The sequence below is a fragment of the Pan troglodytes genome, chromosome 1 (genome assembly GCF_028858775.2).
Source record: "Pan troglodytes isolate AG18354 chromosome 1, NHGRI_mPanTro3-v2.0_pri, whole genome shotgun sequence".
Classification (NCBI taxonomy): Eukaryota; Metazoa; Chordata; class Mammalia; order Primates; family Hominidae; genus Pan; species Pan troglodytes.
Genome location: NC_072398.2, coordinates 114,708,579 through 114,733,605, shown reverse-complemented (window position 1 = coordinate 114,733,605; position 25,027 = coordinate 114,708,579). Strand labels below are relative to the sequence as shown.

General features: G+C 33.8%; 1 protein-coding gene across 1 annotated transcript in view; it reads right to left on the bottom strand.

The window, feature by feature from the left end:
• The window catches only part of MAN1A2 (mannosidase alpha class 1A member 2), a 157,300-nt gene that overhangs the window by 17,939 nt on the left and 114,334 nt on the right, over positions 1–25,027 (bottom strand). Inside the window, exons 9-12 of the mRNA XM_513685.8 lie at positions 15,204–15,319; positions 11,486–11,705; positions 8,911–9,083; positions 5,505–5,620 (exon numbers count right to left, since the gene is read on the bottom strand). Of these exons, the coding sequence (XP_513685.2) occupies positions 5,505–5,620; positions 8,911–9,083; positions 11,486–11,705; positions 15,204–15,319 (625 nt within the window). The remainder of the gene's footprint in view (positions 1–5,504; positions 5,621–8,910; positions 9,084–11,485; positions 11,706–15,203; positions 15,320–25,027) is intronic.

Below are 25,027 nucleotides of genomic sequence, written 5' to 3'. Positions count from 1 at the left end.
AAGTTTGAATTTCAAGAGATAGGGAGGAAAAAAGCACACAAGCAAGAGACACAGACATAATTTCTGCCCCAGAGACTCTGATACCAGTGAAAGTAGACATACTGTGGTGATAAATTTGATCTTAATTTTATGCTATTTCTCTTTCCTTTAATAACAAATTTGTTAAGACTATGTTTCCAACTAACTTGTGATTTCTGAGCTGCCTAATGCCTGATATATATGAACTCAAAAAAAAATGGTTGAAATGTGTCCTCAAAATGTATACTTTTCTCAGTTTATCAGATCTTTAAATAAATGTGAAACAGAATTGAGGTAAGGTGCAATGAAAATCTAATTCAAAGAAAGATCTAGGTGAATGGGTGTAGACACTAAGGTACATATATAAAATAATACACACCTTCAAAGTTTTTGATAAGAGGCTTATGACAGTAAATGGTATAAAGTGATAGAACCATAGAGAATCCACGTGGGAGATATTCATTCAACAATTCAAGTGCTGCTACTAAAGAACCGCTCCTAGGAGTCTTGGTGTTCTATCTGCTAATTTCCTTGCAATTCTTTCAGCTTAAGAGACTTTTGACCAACTGCTATTTCACTGAATCCAACGAATAAGACAATCCTTGGAGGGACAAAAGCCATTATCAAAGAACATATTTCTCTTTCTTGCAGCTGGAGAGGGGACAGTAGTACCATTTAGCTCTTCTTACAAAACAATCAAGACTCCAACCAAGTGTCTTTAAACAAGTTCATATGTTAACTAAAAGCTATTCATGGCTTTTCTTTCTTACACGACTCCTCCCCTTATTTAAAAAGCAAGCTGACCTGTATTTATTAGTAATAATGCACCTAAAATCTTCAGCAACTAATTCTTGTCTCAAAATACTCAGAAATAAACAGTCTATACATTTAATCTTGAAGAAATCTCTCAGAGCCTCTGTCCTCCTCAATCTCAATATAGTATCCCTTTATCTTCCTTTCACTTCTTTCCTGTATTTATGTCTTCTTTTTTGGTTTATATCCAGTTTTCATGGAGCATATGTTCCAAAAACTTACTGAGAAAGGGGATTGGAAGTGGATTTTTGATACCTTACATGGCTAAAAACCCAGAATTCTAAGTTGGAATTAATTTTCTCTCATGAATCAACTGCTCCAATGCTTCTAGCTTTCATGACTGTTCTTGAGAGGTCTGAAGCCACTCTGAATCCAGATCTACGAGACTTTATTCTATTCTCTCTCCCTGTGGAAGCTGAGATCTTTCCTTTACCCCAGTGGTTTTGAAATTCCAAGGTGCTGTGCCTTGGTGTGGGTCTGTTTTCATCTTCTGTGCTGGGATCTTGACGGTGTCTTTCAAGCTGGAAACATATCCTTCTATTTTTGGATATTTTCTTAACCTTGTTATATTCATATTTTAAACTTTAAAAGTCAAAGTATAACACACATACACAAATATGCCAAATCTTACATGTTTATAGTTCAATAAACATTTCTAAGTCAATACTGTTTATTAATATTTAAAAGTAAGGCACTAACATGCTGATTAGAAACTGCAGTCAGGTTGGCACTGGAAACTTTAATATTATCTCTGATTCTTCCTTCTTACTGAATCTCCTCATATCTAATTAGATATTCAGGTTTGTCAATTCTACCTTTAGAGCTCTCATCTCATTCTTAATATCCCATGGTCTACTTTATAGCTATTACCCTGAATACCAGTTCATCCTATTGTACCCACCTTGCCTTCAAGTCTGGTTCAAATTCTACTACTTCCAGGAAGTCTTCCCTTGTTTTCCAGGTTAAGCAAACTCTTTCTTCTCGAAAAGACTTCTGCATTTTGTTAATATTTCTCTTATGCACTTAATGTATTTAAAATTTGTTGTATATATTGCTTGTGTTTTATTTCCTGTACTAGAGTATAAGAGTTTTAGAACCTTTGAAGGAATCTATCTCTGACCTTCCTCATTACATAGTTTTTGTTATGCCATCAGTATATATGCTAGATAAATATTAATACATGAAGTAAGGTCTATTGAGGGAAACAAAAAGAAGTAGGAGACATGGCCTCTTCTGGGGAAAAAAGTATGCCTATAGCAATAACTACTCCATGGTATAGCACCTATGACAACATGTAAAAGGTAAAATGAGCCTCAACTTACGTCAAGAATACAGGTTTTTTCATTTAACTTTGCCACTGCCGTGACAATCAGTTTCCATCTCTGGTAGCTAAAACACATTGATTGTTGCCTTTTAATGAATCCGCAGTAAATTCCCACCAATTGGTAGAATACATAATCTTAAACTGACAGCTTCTGACAAAGCCTATTTAAATTAACTGATATTTGAGAAATATTTAAGAGACCATACTTATCTTCATTCCTCTATAAAGTTTTAAGCTCTATTTTTACAATAAAACTACAGCTACATTAATTTAGATCTTCACAGAAATGACTTTATTCAATTGTATTTTAATATTATGCCATCAGTTTTTATAAAGAGTAAATCAGATTGAGTGTTTTTGTATCTTCCCTAAGATCACTGTTCCAAACAAAATAAATATTTTCAAAATATTTACCATTACCATTATGTATTAGGTTGAACCATACTAAATTGCCAATATTCAAATTACCCTTTTTAAAAGGGTAATTTCATATGGTTCACTTAATAGTTCAATATTTTTATAGAGTTATCCAATTTAAGTCATTTTATAATTTAGCAACATAAAAAATTCTGTCTCATTTGTCAAAGTAATATGCTCCCTCAACTCCCAAAAATGATAATGACACTGTGCAGAATGATTCCTTTTTGCTTTAGCTGCCAGGAAGTGCAATGCTGAATGTACTACTCAACTGTGACAATTTTCTTAGCCTAGGTGATGTTATAATTATTTGTATGTTTCTTTTTGTTTGACCTTTTTCACTTTTATTGCTCCAGATGTATGTTTTTCTAAAAGCAAAAATTGTAGCAAATATATATATCTATATATATAGATAGATAGATATACATAAATAACTGGTTACCTAGCATACTGTTGTGTTGAGAAGAGTTCTGACTGAACTTGGCAAGGTAAAGTACCAAGATTAACTGGTGATATTCCATACAAGTACTAGAAGGGGATGAGGCAGCATACCATCTATTTCCAGCCCTATGCCATGCATGTACTAAAGTGCTCCAAGTTGTAATGATGAGAGATTTGAGAATTAATTATGAAAGCCAGTCTGCAAAGAGGTGAAATTTGAACTGAAATTAGAAATGAGAGAGAGGCATTAATTGATAGGAAGGATAAAGGCATTCCTGCCAGAAGCAATGAAATATAAAATAGACAAATGCAAGAGAAGAAACTTTATATATATGTAAATATTTGAATGTACATTAGGTTGGTTTAAGAATAGAATCTAGGATTAAAAGAGTATTCATTCTCAAAATTATCACTCCACAGATAAGTTATTAATTACAAAAAGAAAAAAGATTGTTTACATGACAGTAATCAAATATAACCTATGCTCAAACTTAAAATCACCAATAATGGGCTAAACTATTATGTGTCTCTTTAAGGGATGCAATGATAAGAACACAGATCCATATAATGTTCATGCTGAAAATGTTTAACCTAAATCTGATCATGTGGAACAATTAGAAAAAAATCTAAAATGGGGAACATTCCTCAAAGCAACTAGCCTGAATACTTTAAAAATGTCAATTTCATAAAAGATAAAAGAAAAACAGGAAAACTCTGTGCTAGATTAAAGGAGACTAAAGAGACGATGACAACCAAACGTAACAAATGATCCCGTACTAGATCCTGAATTGGCATTAAACAAAAATAAAGTACATTATTGAAACAATTGGAGAAATTTGAAAATGGGATTACATATTAGACAACATTATTATATGAATATTAAGGTTTGCAAGTGTGAGAACTGAATGGTGATTATGTAAGATGATGACCTTTTCTTGAAAGCTACTGTTGAAATATATTGCTGGTCACCATCAACTTGTCCAGCAAAATAAAAAGCTAAAAAAAAAGTAAAACTATGTGTATATGTGAGTGTATACAGAAAGAAAGAGAAGGAAATGTGGCAAAACTAGGTGAAAAGACACAAATAATCATTGTCCTATCTTACAGTTTTTCTGAAGTTTAAAAAAAAAAAAAAAACAGGAGAGATACTACACAATCTGGGCCAAATTCCATAGTTTACAGACATGTAAACCAAAAGCAAAAAATTTTATTTTGATAAAATAGCTAGTGTACAACTAAATAGATGTAGCTAGTGTACAACTAAAGTTCCCATCACTTTATATTCTAGTCTAGTGCTCTTTCAACTTCTACAGTCTCCAGCCTAATCACAAAGGATAAGTCAGAATAAGAAACATCTAGATGTAGGAAACTGAGTACCAGGCAGATGTTCTAAACCATCCCAGCAGTAATAAGGGGCTGGATTAGGGTAAATTGTAGAAATGGAAAGGAGGGAGCAAAATAAAAAAACGTAACAGAAAGAAGCATAAAGAATTGGTGATATATTAAAAGGAGGAAGCAGATGATTCTATAATGTATAAGCTAAAAAGATATGAAAACAACAGTACTGGGGTAATAAAAGAAAAATTAGAATAAGATAGACATTTAGAAACTTAGTTTGAGAACGGTACATTTTAACTGTAATATATGAGAATGTAAACTACAAGTATACTAGAATGTAAAATCCAGAAGGCAGGAATTTTTGTCCTGCTTGCCTACTGAAACATCCTCAAGTGGCTTGAACAGTGCCTGGTAATACACATTTGTTGAAAAAATAAAATGTTTACAAGGCATTCATGTACAGATATGCAAGAAATACAAATAATAAATTTAAGAGCGAGTATGAAGAGATATTTATTTGGTCAGTCTTTAGGGAAGTGGACATATTTACAATCTCCATCTCTTCCAGGTCTGTTTACAGAGACCTCTACCTGGGGTTTTGAGTATAAGATGAAAATAAAGTTGTCTACTCTTTTCCATTGTTCCTTTTATGTGTATCTTTACAGTAAGCCTCATCGGGTGGATGAGTGGCTATGGTCATTTAGTACTATCAAAACTGCATGATCATTCCTAACAGATTTCATTAGCTACAGTAGGGAGCTCAGGTATGATTCCAGGACCAGCACTGTGAGTAACACATGGGAGCTTGTTAGAAATGCAAATTTTTAGGCTAAACTCCAGATCTACTGAAACTTTGTGAGTGTGGACCTAGTTACCTGTGTATTACGAAGCCTTCCAGGTGATTTTAATGCACATTAAAGAGCAAAGAACGAAAAATTTTAACAGGTACTAAGTACTTTTTTGATAAAATACCTACCTTATAGTCTAAGTCATTCTTTTTGAGATGTAGCTAAAAATTTACACACCCAATTACATAAAAAGATATTTACAACAAAATTTAGTGTAACCTGTCACATAGTTGTAATTCATCATCTAGTGATCACACAGCAAAACGAGTCTAGTATAAAAATATTTTTTAAAGCTATATACTTACTTTAATGTTTCAGCAAGAAAAAAGCTCTGCTGTACATCATCATGTGTAGGAGTAGAGGAATATACATCTTTGACTCCAGAAAACCCACCACTAACTCGGCAATACTTTTCAATGGCCTATGAAAGAGATCAGACAAAATAAGCAATTCTGTAGAATTTCAAGTTTTGAAGGACAACAAAACTTTGAAGGACAATAGTCAAAAGCTCATAAAGATTTGTATGAAAATTTGATGGTTTAAGAATAATATATTATCAAAAGGAAATATTCTCATACTGGAAAAATTAACTCATACGAGAAACAGGATGTTTCCTATAGAACTTCTCTGTCTCCAAAACTCTTTAATCTTTTTAAGACATCTTATATTTTCCTAACTTAGAAATCAAATTTAGGCTATTTTTTCTAAATGAGGGGTCTGTCTGGCAAAATAAAGGTCCATTAGTTCTGGCAAATCAAGATGGAGGTCAGTTTCAATTAACAATTTTTATTGCAATGTTATCACTTCCAAGGACAAACAATAGCCCACAACATGCTAAAAAATATTACTTAGGAGCACTCTATAGTAATAGCAGTAAGAGATAATATTTACTAAATACATACTATGTGCCAGACATTGCATTATCATAATCCTATGAGTTAGCCATTACAGGTGGTACCAACTGGCAGAAAGAGCCCACCTACTACAATAACAATTACAATATAAAGAGTTAACAATTATAAGGTATTTACTATGTGCTGAATGCTGTTCTAAGAGCTTTAAATACAGTCACATTTGAATTTCAGAACTCTATGAGGTTAACAGCCTCACTTTTCAGATGGGAAAACTGAGGCACAGAGTAATTTGCTCCACATTATTAACTACTGGGCTTTACTGCTTGACTGAGAGTTAAAATTCTTACTCTTTTTGCATCTTTGGGCATGCCTAAATAAAAAATACTGAATCAAATGGAATCTATTCACAACCTTATTTTTTAATTCAAAGCAACCAAACAGTCTGCTTACGCAGGTACAGCACAGTCCAGAATTCAACCAATCATGAAAAGTGGAAAGCACATGTGGTAGTTTTGTTTTTCTATTCTACCTAACCCTGCGAGGTCATCCAATGAAGGCATGGTTACTTAACTAACCATCGCTGTCTGCCATGGCTTGTTGTTCCTAGTCTTGCTACTTTTCTTACTCTTCTGGGCTTCTCCTTCCTATGAAAAGCTAATTAACATTAAAAAGGTGTTTATTTAATCAATCTGCTCATTTTATAGCTCCATTTTGATTATAACTAAATTTAAGGGGGGTTGGTGCTTTTCTCTAATATATTCTAAAGAAATTTTGGATACAAGAGTTTTTAAGTACTTTTCTTCACAATAATCATGTGTCTTCACCACCATATGAACTATCAAAATGGTTTAAGAATAATAAGAAAGTAGTGGGGAGGCATGACTAATCTTTAAGACATTTAAAGTCATGAGGGCAAGTTTGGAAGTTTGAATATGTAAACAGAATAGCTAAGGCTACAGAAGACACGCTATACTGCTATTCTGCCTCACCCAGCCTTCCCTTTGCTTTCTTTGCACCCAAGAGGAGAGGCCAATGGTGATGCATGAGCAAATATTATTTAAGATATGACACTGCCTCTTTTGCCTCCATTCCTCCCTCTTCTCATCACTTCCACTGCACACTTTTGAAACTTGAATTTAGAGTATAACTACTCTAGTTCTTGTTCTTGACCGATTATACATTGAGTTTGTGTTTGTGCATATAGGCTACAAAAGCAAAATTCTACCTCCTATAATTCAAATTTAGACAGACATGGGCTAAAGTTTGACCCGGTCACACCTCTCCTTAACAGACAAAAGTAGGGCCATACTTGAAGGAAGCACACAGGAAAAAAGGACATTAGGAAAAGGATGAATTATCCTAAAGTATTCCTCAATGACAAAAAGTGCTTCTGCCACCACTTTCCACTCCTCACATGATTCAGACATATCCCCCTCATTCCTCTAAATAAGGAGCATTAAATATCAGGGGACATTCAAGTGAAACAGATGCATTATATGATTATTTTACCTATTTCCCTTACATAAAAGATTGCTTAATTTACGGAAGCATTAGTAAGCCACTGCTAACAATAGAACTGTGTGTGTATTCTATTCCCAAACCACTGTGGCAATAGTTTGGCTGTCTTCTCAACTGTGGCAGCACTCTCCTACACAGAGAATTTCACTAGTAGCTGTGCTCCCAATTCTGGAGCCAAGGGGCCAAGGAAAAGCAGCATCAATAAATGCTGCATCTGTTCCTGTCCTGTGTAACCACTTGTTTCCATTAATATGCTCTTATTGTTAGAGTCCAGGAGGACTATCTAGGTCTGAATGACAGGTGAAAAATAAGTGTACTCCCCTTAGTTCAAGATCTCACATTATTCCTAGGTTATGGCTGTGGTCTCCCAAACCCACCAATTTGTGGATTACAATCAGATCCTTTTGCTTTGTTACTCCCCACTGAAAAAAGCCTTCAGGAGTTCCTTCCCCCTTATAAAACATTTAGCAGTTCTGTAAGGAATTCTCAAAAGTCAAGGAGCTTTTGCAGGTAGAAGATGCTAAGGAAAAAAGAAAAGTAAGATCTGAAGGGCTTTTTGGATAAGCAAAGAACTTTCTGTTACCATTTCCCATATGACAGCACTTAACGCAGTAGCTGACAGAAGTAACTAAGAGAGTGTGTATTACGGGGAGGGAGTTGTGCACACGTCTTATTTCCTGAACAACTAAGAACCTTTGATTTGGTGTGTAAGGCTGTCTACATAATGGCTCCAATCTTCTCTCCCACTTTGCCACTGTGAAATGTTCTCTTTACATAAATTGGTATACATCTTGCCTTAAAACATATCTCATACATTCCTGTCTGGGCAATTTACCAGCACTACTGACCTCATTTGGGATGTCCTTAGTCATTCTATCTAGATTGTAAGTTTAAGTTAAACAATTTGAATACGAATCGTCACCATAATTAGTGTTATTTATCACAATTAGTAAATCTCAAAGAATAAAACAACCCCTTACCCCAGGAATAAGCTATACTTTCATAAAAGACTAATAGTTTTTTCCTCCCTAGGTACTGATAGCTATGGATTCCCTGAAAGACTTTAAGAGTAAACCACTTGCTTCCTTTACTTAACTAACCATTAAAAATTCCTCCTTTGAAATATATGTATTTATATATTTTTAATATATTTTAATATACATCGTAAGATTTATTTCTACTGCCCAGAAACTTAAATTGACTAAGAGTTTCTTCATCGGATAAATAAAAACTGCCCTACAGATACTAAAAATGAGGTAACATGGGTGAGGGTACGTGGCATCATAGGAGGGCATGAGTTAACACTCTTGCAGGTAAAATGGAGTATTGGCTTATTTACCAGTGCTGCTTCCCAGCCCCACTGCCTGTATCTTGGATCGTGAGTGAATCGCCATAGGTACCAATAGGTTTCAATTACTTCTGGACGGAGGATATAATACTTTTCAGCCTGCCGGACAGCCACAGCCTCCACTGCACCATCAAACTTGAATGATTCAGGACCTAGCTTTAATGCTGTAACATGACAAAAGAAATAACTGAGCAAAATAAACCATTTAAGTTTGTTTGCAAGGACTTCTTTCTTCCCTGAAAGAATAGAATATGAAGTAATTTTTGTTGTCTATTTTTATTGTTGCTGTTTGCAGTCAGTGCAAAATGAGTCATTTTAAAAGATCCACATTTGGTTTTCTTAAAATAGACTTATAAACATTCCTGTTATTCTAACATAAAATGTTTCTCAGAATAATGTGTATCAACATACTGCTAAATCTAATTCTACCAAAAAGAGTCTAGTAATCTTTTGGAAACAAATGCAAACTAGACATCTGCACATCATACAGTCCATTGTGGTCTAAAATAAAAGTATATAGATAATGACACTGTGTGGATTTTTTTTTAAAGGCAAGGTAATTTTAAAGACATTTTGCCATAATACACACATATAAGAAAACATTTTAGAGCTTAGATTATGAATTGATTTAGTTGTAGATAATTACAGCATATATTTAGCTGGAATAACTACTAAGGAAAAATGAATGGATATTTTAAAATATGGTGGCCAAAAATTATAGCACAGCTATAAGAAAACACAGCAGAGGATATAATAACCTGCTGGAAAGTTAGCAAAACTAGGATTGTACTTTTTAATTAAAGGATCTAAATTGAGATTAAAGACAAGTAAAAACAACAGAAGACTTGAAAATACAGGACACAAATCAAATAATCATTTTTTGGTTTACCATAACAAAGAGGGTCATGGGTTCATCAACTTGCAATGTGAAAATGACAATCAGAACAAGAATCAGCATCAGCAATGTCATTATGAAACATTAAAATCAGAAATATAAGGAAATCCTTTCAAACTCTGGTACACTATGAATTTCTGAAAAGCAGGGAATGTATCTTGTTCATACTTTAACCTATAAGCATCTAGCATAATACTTGGCATATAATGGCTGTTCCCTGTTTCATGGAGTAAATATTTAATTATAGTAACTATGATATACCATATTTTAGAATGTATGCTATATGAAATTCAATTATTTTAGGTCTATTATTTGATTTTTGGTCAAAATCTGCAAAATAACAATCCTTATTCTCATGGATCCTAATATAAAATTGAATATCCATCCTGGTCCTCAATGTTTTACTAATTTTAGCTATATTTTAAGGCATAATTGGCATTCTGTATCAACACGATAATTTAATTTAGCCTCTATTTCGAACTCAGATCACTGCCATTATATGTATTATACACCAACACTTAAACTACCCTAAAATAACACTACTTCACCGTCCTCTTGACTTATATTATCTCAAGAAATGGAACCCTTATTTAGTTAATGCGAGAACTGAAGAATCAATTTTGCCATAAGTTTAATTCCTTACTGTATAAAAATAACTTGACAGATTTATGAACTAGCATAAATTTTAGGTCAATCATATTTGTTTCACGGTATCTGATGATAAATTAACCCTAAAACAGAAATTGTTATTTAATAAAATCAACAATTCAACTTCCGAAATCAAATAGAAATTTCTAGTTTTTTGGCTTTCAGGGAGCTCATTATCTATTACTTCATATAGAAACTCATGTTTTTAAAGCCAGAGAAAACCTTGGAAGGTCTAGTCCAGTGTTTTTCAGCCCCCTTTTCATTATTGCACCCCTAAGAAACCTTTTGTCTTTTTTAAAAAAGCCTAATTGCCTTCTCCCTCCACAAAATTTTAATACCAAATATATACTGTGTATCTATTTATGACTATATGTATATCTGTGCTTTATACATAAAGAGAGTAAAAATTTTCTCAGCCCCAACCAAAACAATTTTTGTCACCATTTAGGATTCATCTCCCTTTCCAAGTAAGGACACTGAAGTTCAGAAAATATTTGCCCAATGCAATGTCAGAGGATCTTTTTAGTTAAAGCCATAAACAATTCCAAAAACTACTGGTGAACTAATTGAAAAACTACTAGTTAGCCAGATACCAATAAAGATAAATATTGTTATCTTTTGGTTATTCTTCTTATCACAAGAGGATAGGCAAGGCAATATAACTGAAATCAGTCAATTTTATGTTCTTTTAAGTAACTGTTTTTATAGAAGCGGAAATGGCAAAAATAGATTCTTATATTAAAATAGTTATTCCATATATTCCCAAATACTCCACGATTCTTGTCTTTAAAACAATTACTTCAAAATCTTTAACAGAAACAGCAGCAGAATTCAGAATTTAAAAAATAATGCAGAGACACATTTCCAGAATTAAAATTCAAGTTCTTAAGAAAATGATTTGCCTTGTTGGTGTAAACTATTTGGAAGTAAAAAGTGCCTATATATTCTCCTTCTTATTGCTGAGCACATTTTTAACTTAGAGATTATTTTAGACTATATAATTAGCCTTATTAATATTCTTACCAGTTCTGTCATATGACTCATGACAAGTACGTGCAATTTCTGCCCCTAGCTCTAAATAATGACCAGCTTTATCTGCTCTGGAACCATCTGCTCCTAGTGCAAACATTCCCCCAGCAAAGCAGGCCAAATGCCCCATCTTTTTTTCCAAGTGCCCATTCTTCCATTCTCCAATAAAGGTAAGACCTCCACGAGACTTCTTAATAAGATGTTTTTCTATAGCCTATAGGAAAGAAAAGATATTCAAAATTTTAGATGCAAACTATTAGTGTTCAAACTTACTATATCCTTCTGGCCATTATAAAACCTGGGTAATATGATAGTCTATAAAGTAGTAACTTTCCCAAACTGAGACTTAATTAACAGCAAGTGTTGGAGTGGGTGATCAAATTGCATATAATCTGGAACCAATACCTGAATCACTACCATAATAAGACAGAGTGGAAGAGGAGAGACTTGGCCTAAAGATTACCTTCTACATAATATTATCTTTAGTCCCTTACTTCTCAAATTTAGGCATTTGTTTTGGATGCTTTGTCATGGATAAGAGAAGCCATATTATAAACACTGTCTACCCTACTGGAATATACATTTTTCTCAAAAGATGTAGGAATGGTGAGAGAAAGAGTCTATATTAAACTTGAGTATATCAGAGTATAACAATCACATTTCAGTTTTAAAATGAGATTTTCAAGAGCTTTGCTCCTTTGGAATATGTTCTTAGACTTTGCTGAGATGAGCTATTTTCTACCTTTAGAGGTATTTCTATGGAAAAGTATAAGCAATGGCCATTAACTCAGTTTTCTTTAGTAGAAACTATTATACATGATTAGTGGTTAACTTTTCCTTCTGACAAAAAGGAGTATTTTTACTGTCAGTTGTTCTCTGACAAGTTTAGTAACAATCAGCCTTGGAAAATTTTACTCTGTATTCTCCATAATTAATGTGAGTTTAACAGAACTGGAGTGACTATGCCTTACTCATCACCTGTATTCCAGAAGGCATATAATGTAGTGTGCACTCAATACATGTTTAATTATTAAGTAATTTTATAAATGAATGGTGCTCTTAGATAATTGTATTTGATGTTGGAGAATGAGAGGTGGCTGATAACCAAAATGATAATTATCTTTGGATTATAAGTTTTTGTCATTGTTTTAACCATAGTACTCTGAAGCACAAAAAGATTAGTTTTTTGAGTATGGGGTGGTATTTTTCATCTTTTTGAACCTCATGATAGTACCATGTTTTCCACATATAAGGTATTCCAAAAACGCCTAAAGATGGTATCCATATGTTTGTCATTTCTGTTCATTATAACCTAAATCTTACCATCTTACAATTAAAAGATATCCAAGCATATCCACCTGGACTTACTAGAACTAAAGTAAAAGGCAGTCAGTTAGGGCTTTTTACCAATAATTTTAAAAGAAAGTAGAAACAAAGGATATGGGTATCTGTAAGGACAGGGGAAGGTAGGATGGGTATGGAATAAGTTAAGTAAAATAGCTCAGAAAGACAAAGTTTAAAAATAATGTATTTCAAATTACAATGAGTCTTAAGTGGTCATTCCTATCTCTTTCATACATTCCATATGTCATTTATTTTATAATACGCTAATAGAATAGTTTTTGAAAATAATTAACACTGCAAAGACTGCATACTTGAGATCATGTCTCAAAGTGAAAGCTGATCAACTGTTATTAAAAAACATTTATTAGGTACCTATTCTTGATTTAATAAACTAATAAAACTAATAAAAACAGGGAAAAGAAAGCAAGTACAGAAATATTTGCAAGATACATAACATATAGCAGATGATTCATGAAAAACAGTGTGAATTTATAAGGTTAACTTTCAAAGCAGTTATCATGCCTTTCAAAGCATGTATAATTAAAAAAAAATGACAAATACAATTTTTTTCCTTTGGAAAAAATTAAGCAAAAGTCAAAATAGTTTTAAAGAAAATTACAAGAAAACAGACAAAATTAATTTATTACATGGTATATGATATATCACATGTTCTCAAATATAATATTAAATATATTCATGCATTTATCAAATACTACGGAATACTTATTATGTTTCAAGTATCGTGCTAGGTGCTGAGATAATGATAAATAAATTAGTCTCTGCCCTCAAAGGAGGCCACAGTCTAGTGGGAATTACTAAGAGCTATTTTCAACAATATGGTTCTAAGAATATTAAATTCTTCCCAGATAATAACCCATCTTGGATCATACAACTTTCTACGTTTAAATTTTAATAAAAGAGAATAAAGTTCTCCTACTAAAATTTATATTCTTGGTTGTACCTTTAGTTCAATTTATTATTTAACACAATATCTCAATAAACACTTGTTGAGTACCTATAATGGGCAAAACACTGTGAGCCACATATTAAGTTCAACTCCTGTGCATTTTTTAAAAACAATTGTAACAAATTATGTGCCTGAACAGTAGGGATATAAAATGGATAAGATTCTTGGTTTAATGAAAAAAACAAACCCAACAGAAATTATAACTCTGACAACTAATTACTGACTACATCAGCAGAGTTGTTATATACAAAATATACAACTTTTAAAAAATAACTAAAATTGTTAAGTGGGTATCAGTTTATAATAGAGCAGGAAGCTAATAACCTGCTAAACACACTTAACACACTTTTGACTTACTTTTCTATTTCACAGTTTTTTCTTAGAAATACTCCATATAAATTCTTCCTAGAATGAATCTTGTTCCAATTATAAACTGTCACAATATCATGGTATGAAGTCGTTTAAATATGAAACAATATAATACAGTGGTTAAAAGCACTGGCTCCGCAGCCAGACTGTTCAGTTCCACGCCCCATCAATTACCAGCAATGCAACCTTCAGCAAGTTACTTTAACTTCATTGTTCCTTAAGGTCCTCATGTGTAAAATGGTGATAATGATTAAATGATCTCATATATGTAAGAAGGGTTAGAACAGTGCCTGGCACGTAGAAAATACTATATAAGTGTGTTGTCATTATTTAAGTATTTACCCATAAGGCTCTCAATGTGTAGATTCAAGGGTTCATTTGAAAGAAAAATGTTTATGAAAATGTATATAAAGTCAGAAGTTTTTCCAGTCTCTGTAAACATTAACTAAAAGTAAATAAAATCAATTTTCATGAATACACTAAAATAAATTCTTATTTTATTTTATTTATTGTTGACATGGAGTCTCGCTCTGTCACCCAGGCTGGAGTGCAATGATGAGATCTCAGCTCACTGCAACCTCTGCCTTCCAGGTTCAAGCGAGTCTACTGCCGCAGCCTCCCAAGTAGCTGGGACTACAGGCATGCACCACCATGCCCAGCTAATTTTTGTATTTTTAGTAGAGACGGGTTTTCACCATGTTGGCCAGGCTGGTCTTGAACTCCCGACCTCAAGTGATCTGCCTACCACAGCCTCCCAAAGTGCTGAGATTACAGGCGTGAGCCACTGCACCTGGACTACAATAAATTCTTTCTTCAAAAATTTCTTTAAAAATGTCACAAATAAAAGAAGACTTAATATGAGGCTTTTCTATTAAAATAGTAACAAACTCTATAGTGAATGCATATAATAAAATGCTTGTATGTATTTACTGAATGTCTATAATAAAATGGTTATAAGATATTCATCTAGTCACTACAAAATACACTGTACATTCAATCCATTAAGTAGAAAAATGTTCTGGAAATAATCACCTCAATAGCATCATCATACATCTTTCTTGCCTCATGGTCTGTTTTATCTGACATCAACCATGCTTTCAGTAAGTATTCATAAAAACTGTCTCCCAGGCCACCGACAGATGTATGATCTGTAACAAAGGAGAAAACAGAAGGATAGAGGTAAAGGGAAGGGAAGACAAGACAAATAAAGTAACATTTTCAATTATAATGACTATGTTAGAGGTCAATAATTTTAAAATTACATTGACAACCCTATTTCCAACATACTTCAAATTTAGTCCCATAAGTAATCACACATAATCACTTTCCTATATATGTGTATCCAATTTGCTAGAAAATCTTTTTTCTCTGGATGTGGTGCTTCACATACTTAGTAGTCTTTTTCTTGAATTAGTTTGTTCACTGTCATAGAGCCAAACTTTTCCAGAATTGATAATTACCTTTTATATATTAATAGCTTTAAATAAATAAGTTATGTCTAAATATGAAAGCTCAACTTAAAGCTGATGTTAAGCAAAAAGAGCTCACTCTTAGACATGTTCCTATACAATGGTTAATGGTAATTCCTAAGCCAAAGATAATAAATTAAAATACATCTACAAAAAGAAAAAAAGTCCAAGAATTCCTTTATAATATCACCTTGTATAACGTAAGTAGCTGTTGACTTGCTCCCCTTGATTACTATTCATACAAATTTTAGTACACACAGGCATACCTCAGAGATACTGCAAGTTTGTTTCCAGACTACTGCAATGTAGCAAATATTGCAACAAAGTGAGTCACACAAACTTTTTGGTTTCCCAGTAGGAATAAAAGTTGTGTTGACAGCACTATGTTTAAATAAACAATGTTCAAATCTTAATTTTAAAAATACTTTATTGCTAAAAATGCAAATGATCTGAGGCTTTCAGCAAGTCATACTCTTTTTTGATGGTGGAGGGTCTTGCCTTGATGATGATGGTTGCTGACTGATCAGGGTGGTGGCTGCTGAAGGCTGGGGTGGCTGGGGCAATTTCTTAAAATGAGACAACAATAAAGTCTGCTGTATTGATTGATTCTTCCTGTTTGATTTCTCTGCAAGACGAAAGATCTCTCTGTAGCTTGTGGTGCTGTTTGATAGCATTTTGTCCACAGTAAAAATTCTTTCAAACTTGGAGGCCACTCTCATATCCTGACACTGCTGCATCAACTAAATTTACGTAGTATTCTAAATCCTTATTGTCATTTTGACAATGTTCACAGCTTCTTCACCAGGAGTAGATTCCATCTCAAGAAACCATTTTCTTTGCTCATCTGTTAAGAAGCAACTCCTCATCCATTCAAGTCTTATCATAAGACTGCAGTAACTCAGTCCTATCTTCAGGCCCCACTTCTAATTCTGGTTCTCTTGCTATTTCCACCACATCTACAGTTACTTCCTCCACTTGAGTTTGAACCCCTCAAAATCACCCATGAGGACTGGAATCACATTCTTCCAAACTCCTGTTAATGTTGATACTTTGACCTCCTCCCATGAATCACAAATGTTCTTAATGGTATCTAGAATAGTGACTCCTTTCCCGAAGGTTTTCCATTTACTTTGCTGAGATCTGTCAGAGGAATCACTATATATGGCAGCTATAGCCTTACAAAATGCAATCCTTAAATAAGACCTGAGAGTCTGAATCACTCTTTGACCCATGGGCTACAGAATGGATGTTGTTAGCAGGCATGAAACCAACATTAATCTCCTTGGGCATCTTCACTGCATAAAATGGGTGACCAGGTGCATTGTCAATGAGCAGTAATATTTTGAAAGAGATCTTTTTTGCTTAGCAGTTCTCAACAGTGTGCTTAAAATATTCAGTAAACTCTGCCATCAACAGATGTGCTCTCAACTGAACTTCGTTGTTCCATTTACAGACCACACAGGGAGTAGATGTAGCAAAATTCTTAAAGGCCCTAGGATTTTCAGAATGGTAAATGAGCACTGGCTTCAAATTAAAATCAACAGCTGCATTAGCCCCCAACAAGAGTCAGCCTATCCTTGAAAGCCAAGCATTGACTTCTCTTCCTCTATGAGATGGCATCTTCTTCCAGTAGAAACCTGTTCCATCTACATTGAAAATCTGTTGTTTAGTGTAGCTGCCTTCATCAATTAACTTAGTTAGATCTTCTGGAAAAAAAAAAAATCTTCTGGATCACTTGCTGCAGTTTTTCCATCAGCATTTGCTGCTTCACCTGTCACCTTTATGTTTTGGAGGCAGCTTCCTTCTTTAAACCTCATAAACCAACTTCTGTAAGCCTCAAACTCTTCTCCTACAGCTTCCTCACCTCTCTTAGCATTCACAGAATTGAAGAGAGCTAGAGCCTTGCTCTGGATGATGCTTTGGCTTCAGGGAATGTTGTAGCTGGTTTGGTCTTCTACCCAGACCATTCAGACTTTTCCCATGCCTGCAATATGGCTATTTTGTTTTCTCATTATTCATGTGTTCACTGGCACAGCATTTTTAATTTCCTTCAAGAACTTTTCCTTTCCTTTCACAATCTGCCTAACTGGTGCAAGAGGCTTAGCCTTTGGCCTCTCTTGGCTTTTGACATGCCTTCCTCACTAAGCTTAATTACATTTAGCTTTTGATGTAAAGTGAGAGACATATGACTCTTTTACTTGGAATATTTAGAGGCCATTGAAAGATTAATATTGATGCATACTAGGTGTACATTATAGGGTTATTAATTGGCCTTATATTAATATTGCTGTCTTTCAAAGAATAGGGAGGCCAAAGGAGAGAGACAGGGAAATGGCTAGTTGGTAGAGCAGTCAGAACACACACAACATAATTTATTAAGTTTGTCATTTTCTATGGGTGATGTTCATGCTGCCCAAAACAAACACAATAATAATATCAAAGACCACTGATTACGGATCACTATAACATACATAATACTAAGGAAAAAATTTGAAATATTGCGAGAATTACCAAAATGTGACCCAGAGACACAAAGCGAACACATGCTGTCAAAAAAATGATGCTGACAGATTTGCTCAGCACAGGGTAATCACAAGTCTGCAATTTGCAAACACACACACACACCAAACCCTGCAATATCTGTGAAGTGCAGTAAAGCAAAGCATATAGCTAAGCATATAAACATATGGGTATGCCTATATTTGTTTGTCCTAGATATATTCTTACTTCATCCCACCTATACTTTTAAACCTATCCAATTTGACACTACAGCTCCCAAGGCAACCCCACTCCTTTATCCTGGATTTTCTACAAACCCTGCCCTATATCCTTGAACTCTGCTTCAAAACTGACATCCTCCTCTCTGCATTAAAAAAAAAAAAAAGTACATTTCTTATAACCCTCATTCATTCATACAGTAATATCCCTGGTTTTTAAATTGGTGAGGAAAAGACAGATTATTCAGTGATTTATGGCAAAAAACTGGCTATCCATTATGGGAAAGAAAAAGCATACTAATATTCATATATTTAGCTCACAAAATACATTTGTGGATGATTAATGATTTAAAAGTAAAATGCAAAAGAATAAGTTTCCAGAACAAAATATAAGGACATATCTGGTCTTCCTAAGTAAATGATCTTAAGCGAAATACAAAATGAAGGAGTCATAAAGGAAAAATGGATAGCTTCGTAAGTTAAAGCCAAAAGACAAATAAATCTAAAAGACTAGAAATTGGAGAAGAAATTTGCAACATACATAACAAGAAAAGGATTACTCTCATAAACGACGACTCCTGACAAATAAGGAAAATTAAAATAGGGTACACACAACAAAAAAAGAAACATCAATTTATAATTAACATAAGAAAGGATGCCCAATTTCACTAGTGATCAGAAAAAGGCAAATTAAAACAGTGAGATTCCATTTTTGTCCTTTAGATCAGTGAACATTTTAAAAGACTGATAATATCCAATGTTGGCAAGATTATGGTTCCCAGTTGTTGAAACTGAAGGACAATTTTGCAGAAGCTAACAAAATTTAACCTAGGAATTGTAGTTCTGGAATTATCCTATAACAATATTTGCAGAAATATACAAATATAGATGTAAAAAAACTTAATCAGAATTATTTTCATTAATAAAAAACTAAAGATAACCTGAAATGTTTAGGGAGGAGGCTAAGTTATGATATAAACATACTATGGAGGACTGCACAATCATTAAAGAGAATCAGGGTGAATCTATAATCCGACACTAAAAGATATCTATTATATGCTGTTGAGTGGGCAGAAGGAGCAAATTTCAGAATTATCTATATAGTTTGATACTTCTCAAAATGTGTTTTTAAAGAATGTTGGTGTATACATAGAAAAGATTTGATCTCAAACTCCTGGGCTAAGCGATGCTCTAAGGAAGGAGCCCTTCAATTTTAACTTTAGACACTTACAATTATCTAAATACATGTAACTTATATAATTAAAAATCATCTTTCATTGTAGAAAGTAATAAATGGGGGAAAAGAGCTATCTTTCACCTTAAGCAGTATGTCTGCTAATATTCCCATAATTCACTTTTACCTCATCTCAAATGCTACTACTTCTCACTTCTTTTTTTAATTTAATGCTAAGTGTATAATTTTGATGTTTACACATGTATATACCAACAAAGCCACAACCAAGATAAAACTATAGTACATTTCTGGCGTCATAAAAGTTTTCCTCATGTGGCCTTCACAGTCAATACCTAATGATACCATTTTTTTCTAATTTCTATTATCACCATAAATTTGTTTTGCCAGGTTTTGAACACTATATAAAATGGCCATTTGCAGCCGGGTATGGTGGCTTACGCCTGCAATCCCAGCACTTTGGGAGGCCGAGGTGATCAGATCACTTGAGGTCAGGAGTTCCATACCAGCCTGGCCAACATGGTGAAACCCCATCTCTACTAAAAATACAAAAATTAGCCAGGCATGGTGGTGCACCCCTGTAATCCCAGCTACTTGGGAGGCTGAGGCATGAGAATACCTTGAACCCAGGAGGCAGAAGTTGCAACACTGCACTCCAGCCTGGGCAATAAAGTGAGACTCTATCTCAAGAAAAAAAAAAGCCATTTGCTTTCAACTAAGATTAATGATATTCTTTATTTTCCATCTAAATATCTAAAAGGACACCTCTGCTTTATGAAAGCTTCCTGAATGTCGAACATTAAGTGGCTGGGTATTACAGAAGTCACTTGGAGGAGTAGAAGACAGGGCAATAATAAGATGTCTTATTCTACATTTCAGATAGAACAAGAAATTCACAATTAAATTTTGAATAGCTGTCCATACTCATCATACTTACATTAATAATTTTATAATGATGGTAATATATGATGGATTTATACAATAGATTATAGTTAGAAGCTAAATTAATTCTAACAAATTGACACATTTTATAATCACAAAAAAATCATAAAAGTTAACACATAACTTGTAAAATATTAAAACAATACAGAAATGAATAGAGTAGATAGGGAGAGTCCCTTATACTTAATGGGCATTTGGGATGGGGTAAAGGTTAGTGGTACCTTTTCGGCACATTTTTTGGTAATGAACAAGAGAGCAGTGATTTTACATTTTAACTATTTTAAAATATGTATATATCAAAACAACTATGACAAAATATTCCCATCAATATTACAACCTCTATTTTGCGGTTATGTTAAAATGTCTTGACTCATTCAGTGACGCTACCATCTTATCAGCTGCCCAGTCTTTTCTTAGACATCAACTGCGTAAAATCATGCTACATTTTAGTTGTCCTTATGTTTTAACAATGACTTTCTTGTATAGCTTTTAGTTTTCTCCAGATTTTCTAACTGGTTTCCTATTGTCTCCCATCACTTTCCCTAATCATTTATTGTATCCTAGCCTATCAACCATGTTACTTATACTTGAGTCACCCCTCCCTCCTTACTCCGCTAGAGACCTTCCTCCCAATCTGGTCATTTTCTAGGGATACTCCACAGCTGTCATCTTGCCACTTCTCTTTTCTTGCTTTCCAGAGTTATGCCTATTGCTTCTTCAGTGCTAAGTCTTTGTCTACACCTGTTTTACTGAATCACATTCTGAACTAACTTCCCACAAAAGTGTGTGGGATGCAAACCCTTTCATCCGAAAATGTCATTGCTATGCTCTCTCACTTAATTTTATTTCATACGGGTATCAAATTTAAGGTTGGAAATAATTTTCCCCCAGAGCTTCTTGAAAGTACCATTCCAATACCTTCTAACATCCAGTATAATTGATAAGAAATCTGATGTTATTTTTAATAGGCTTAATATGTTCCCAATCTTACTTCCTCACACTCAGCTCTCTTCTCCAAGGTTTAGAATCTTCACTTAAACACTGATTAAATTTAGGTATAGTCTTTTTTTTATTTGTTTGTTCTTACAGTCATTGTGCTAGGTACAATGTGCTAGGTACAAACTAAAGATCAGTATCTTTCAGCTCTGGGAAAAATCTTTTCTACTATTTCTTTGATATTTTCTGTACTCCACTTTCTCAGTTATCTCCTCTGAAATGCTCATTAATTGGAAACTGAACCTCCTGGACTGAGTTTCTATTATTTTCTCTCAAATTTTAGTCTTTTATTCTCCCTGTATATTCCAGGAACTTTATTAAATCAATTTTATCTTTAGTCTCTTCACTGAAGCTTTAATGTCAGCAATCATACTTTTAATCTGAACTCTTTTTTCATTCTCTAATTGCTTCCTTTTCATAGCATCCTATTTTTACTCTATGAATATAACTTCTCCGAGTTATTTGACTAAAATGGAGAATTAAAAATGTTTATAGAATTGTCTGTCTCCTGTGGGATCCCTTTTTTGACTATATTTTTTACTGTGAAATTTAACATGTATACAGAAAAGCATATAAAACATAAATGTTCTCCTTATTATAGAGAATACTTGTATAACCCACAGACAGAACAATACCTTCCATGTATCCCACAAAATCATAATTCCCACCCACCAAAAAAGTAACCAATATCTTAACTTTTGGGGTAACTACTTCTTTGAATTTTTAATACATTTACCATCTGATACCCTCTCCCAATTACTATGAGCTTATTTTGCCTATTGGTATATTTAATATATTAATTAAATGTAACCGTATTGTCATGTCCAGCTTCTATAGCTCAAGATTCAACCATGTTGTTATATGTAACTATGTATCATTTATTTGCATTTCTGTATGATATCCCACTGTAGTAGTCAACCATTATTTAATTATCCGTGCTTAAGAATAAAGTTCTGGGTAGCTAGTGTGGGTTTCCTCTACTGAATAGCAGGTGTTCCTCCACTGAGTAGACCTAATTGTCACTAATTCTATCCTCTGAGTGGGAATACTGACTGGCTGCTTTCTATGTAGAATACTTTGAGGAAGGATGGGCTAACTGGTAGGCTTTGTTTCAAAATCAGGAATGGATATTGCGGGACTGTGGACCTGGTTAAATTTCACAATGAAAGGAGACTTTATTTTGGGAAACTAACATCCATATTGAAAGCTTTAACTTTCCTCAATGAAATCATGTGATTTTTTTAAAAAGAGGGCTGTATAGTTATTCTAGTGGTAAATACCAGGGATGGAGGTGGAACATAAGGATTTCAGGTAGAGCCCATGTTCCATATAACGACCTTGAATAAATATCTGGTTTTTGCTGTACTTTGAATATATTTGTTTACCGGTATCTATTGTTTATGAACCCAAAATCTCTCTGGGATTCCATCAGTTATCTTTCCTGTAGTCCCTCTGTAGCCATTCCCAGCCACTCTATGTTCTGCAAATTTGTTGAAATATCTTGTCCATTATTACCTCCCCCTTGCCTTCAAATCTTTTTATTATTATGAGTTTATGCCTATTTATAAATATTTATCTACTTTCATTTCATTATGGCCTCAAGAAAGATGAATGGCCACAGTGGTGACATTATAGTTCAATCTTCTTCCATGAAGCAGAAGTACTACTATAACCTTATCAAGTTCACTACTTCTTTGATAACTGCAATTAGTTAATACTATACATGTTTAACTTCTTATTCCTCTGTCTCATAATCTGCTCCCATTGTTTGTCCTATCATGAATAAAAACCAAAGCACATGGAAGCTAAAGGAATCTTGGTTTAATTCCTGTATTTATTTATGATATGGAACTTGTAAGTTTATAACCACTTTGTTATTCAAGATGATTTTACATAGAAAACCTTTTTAAAATGTGTTGCACACAAAAACCTTTGAAAAATCATAAAACATTTAACCCTTGAACACAGATTTGAATTGCGTGGATCCACTTACACATGAATTTTTAAAAATAAATATATTGAAATTATCTTTAAGATTTGCAACAATGTGGAAAAACACATAGACAAGCCACATGGCCTAGAAATAGAGAAAATATTAAGAAAGAGTTGAGTGTGTCACGAATGAATAATATATGTGTAGATACTAGTCTATTTTACCATTTAGTATCATGAAATACATACAAATCTATTATAAAAAGTTAAAATGTATCAAAACTTACATATACACAGACATACATGGTGCCATTGATAGTCAAGAGAAATGTAAACAAATGTAAAGATGCAGTATTAAATCATAAATGTGTAAGATTTATTGCAGTACATACTTTACTACTGTAATAATTTCACAGACACCTCTTTTTGCTATGCAGTGAACTCAAGTGTTAAGAGCATCCACTTAAAACAACTTGTGACACTAATCATCTCCGTGTCTTCAGTAAATTGCATATTGCAGTAAAAAGTGATTTCTCATGGTTCTTGTGTATTTTTCATTGTTTGGCACAGTAGTGTAAACCTTCAAAAACACCATGGGACCCATATGAAGTGCCACTAGCAATCTGAAAGTGTTCCCAAGAAGCAGCGAAAAGTCATGATATTACAACAAAAAGTTGGACTGTTTGATTTGTACCGTAGATTGAGGTTTGCCACTGTAGTTGCCACCATTTGACACAGACTATTCATCTTGTAAACAGACAACATAAATTTACAACATCAATAAACACAGTACAGTACTGTGTATGTATTTTCTCTTGCTTATGATTTTCCTCATGACATTTTATTTTCTCTGGCTTACTTTAAAAATACAGTATATAATATATATAACATACAAAATATGCACTAGTTGACTATGTTATTGGTAAGACTTCTGGGTCAATGGTAGGCTATTAGTAGTTAACTTCTGGGGGAGTCAAAAGTTATATGTGAAGTTTTGATTACACAAGAGGTTGGTGACTCTAACCCCCCTGTGTTGTTCAAGGGTCAACTGTGGTTATACAATGATTATTTGTCAAGATGCTCTTAAAAGTTGATGCAAAATCCCACCCCATACCTGAAACACAAACCAATGATAAACTAGGTATTGATGGAACGCATCTCAAAATAATAAGAGCTATTTATGACAAACCCACAGCCAATAGCATACTGAATGGGCAAAAACTGGAAGCATTCCCTTTGAAAACTGGCACAAGACAAGGATGCCCTCTCTCACCACTCCTATTCAACATAGTGTTGGAAGTTCTGGCCAGGACAATCAGGCAAGAGAAAGACATAAAGGGGATTCAATTAGGAAATGAAGTCAAATTGTCCCTGTTTGCAGATGACATGATTGTATGTTTAGAAAACCCCATCGTCTCAGCCCAAAATCTCCTTAAGCTGATAAGCAACTTCAGCAAAGTCTCAGGATACAAAATCAATGTGCAAAAACCACAAGCATTTCTGTACACCACTAACAGACAAATTGAGACCCAAATCATGAGTGAACTCCCATTTGCAATTGCTACAAAGAGAATAAAATACCTAAGAATACAACTTACAAGGGATGTG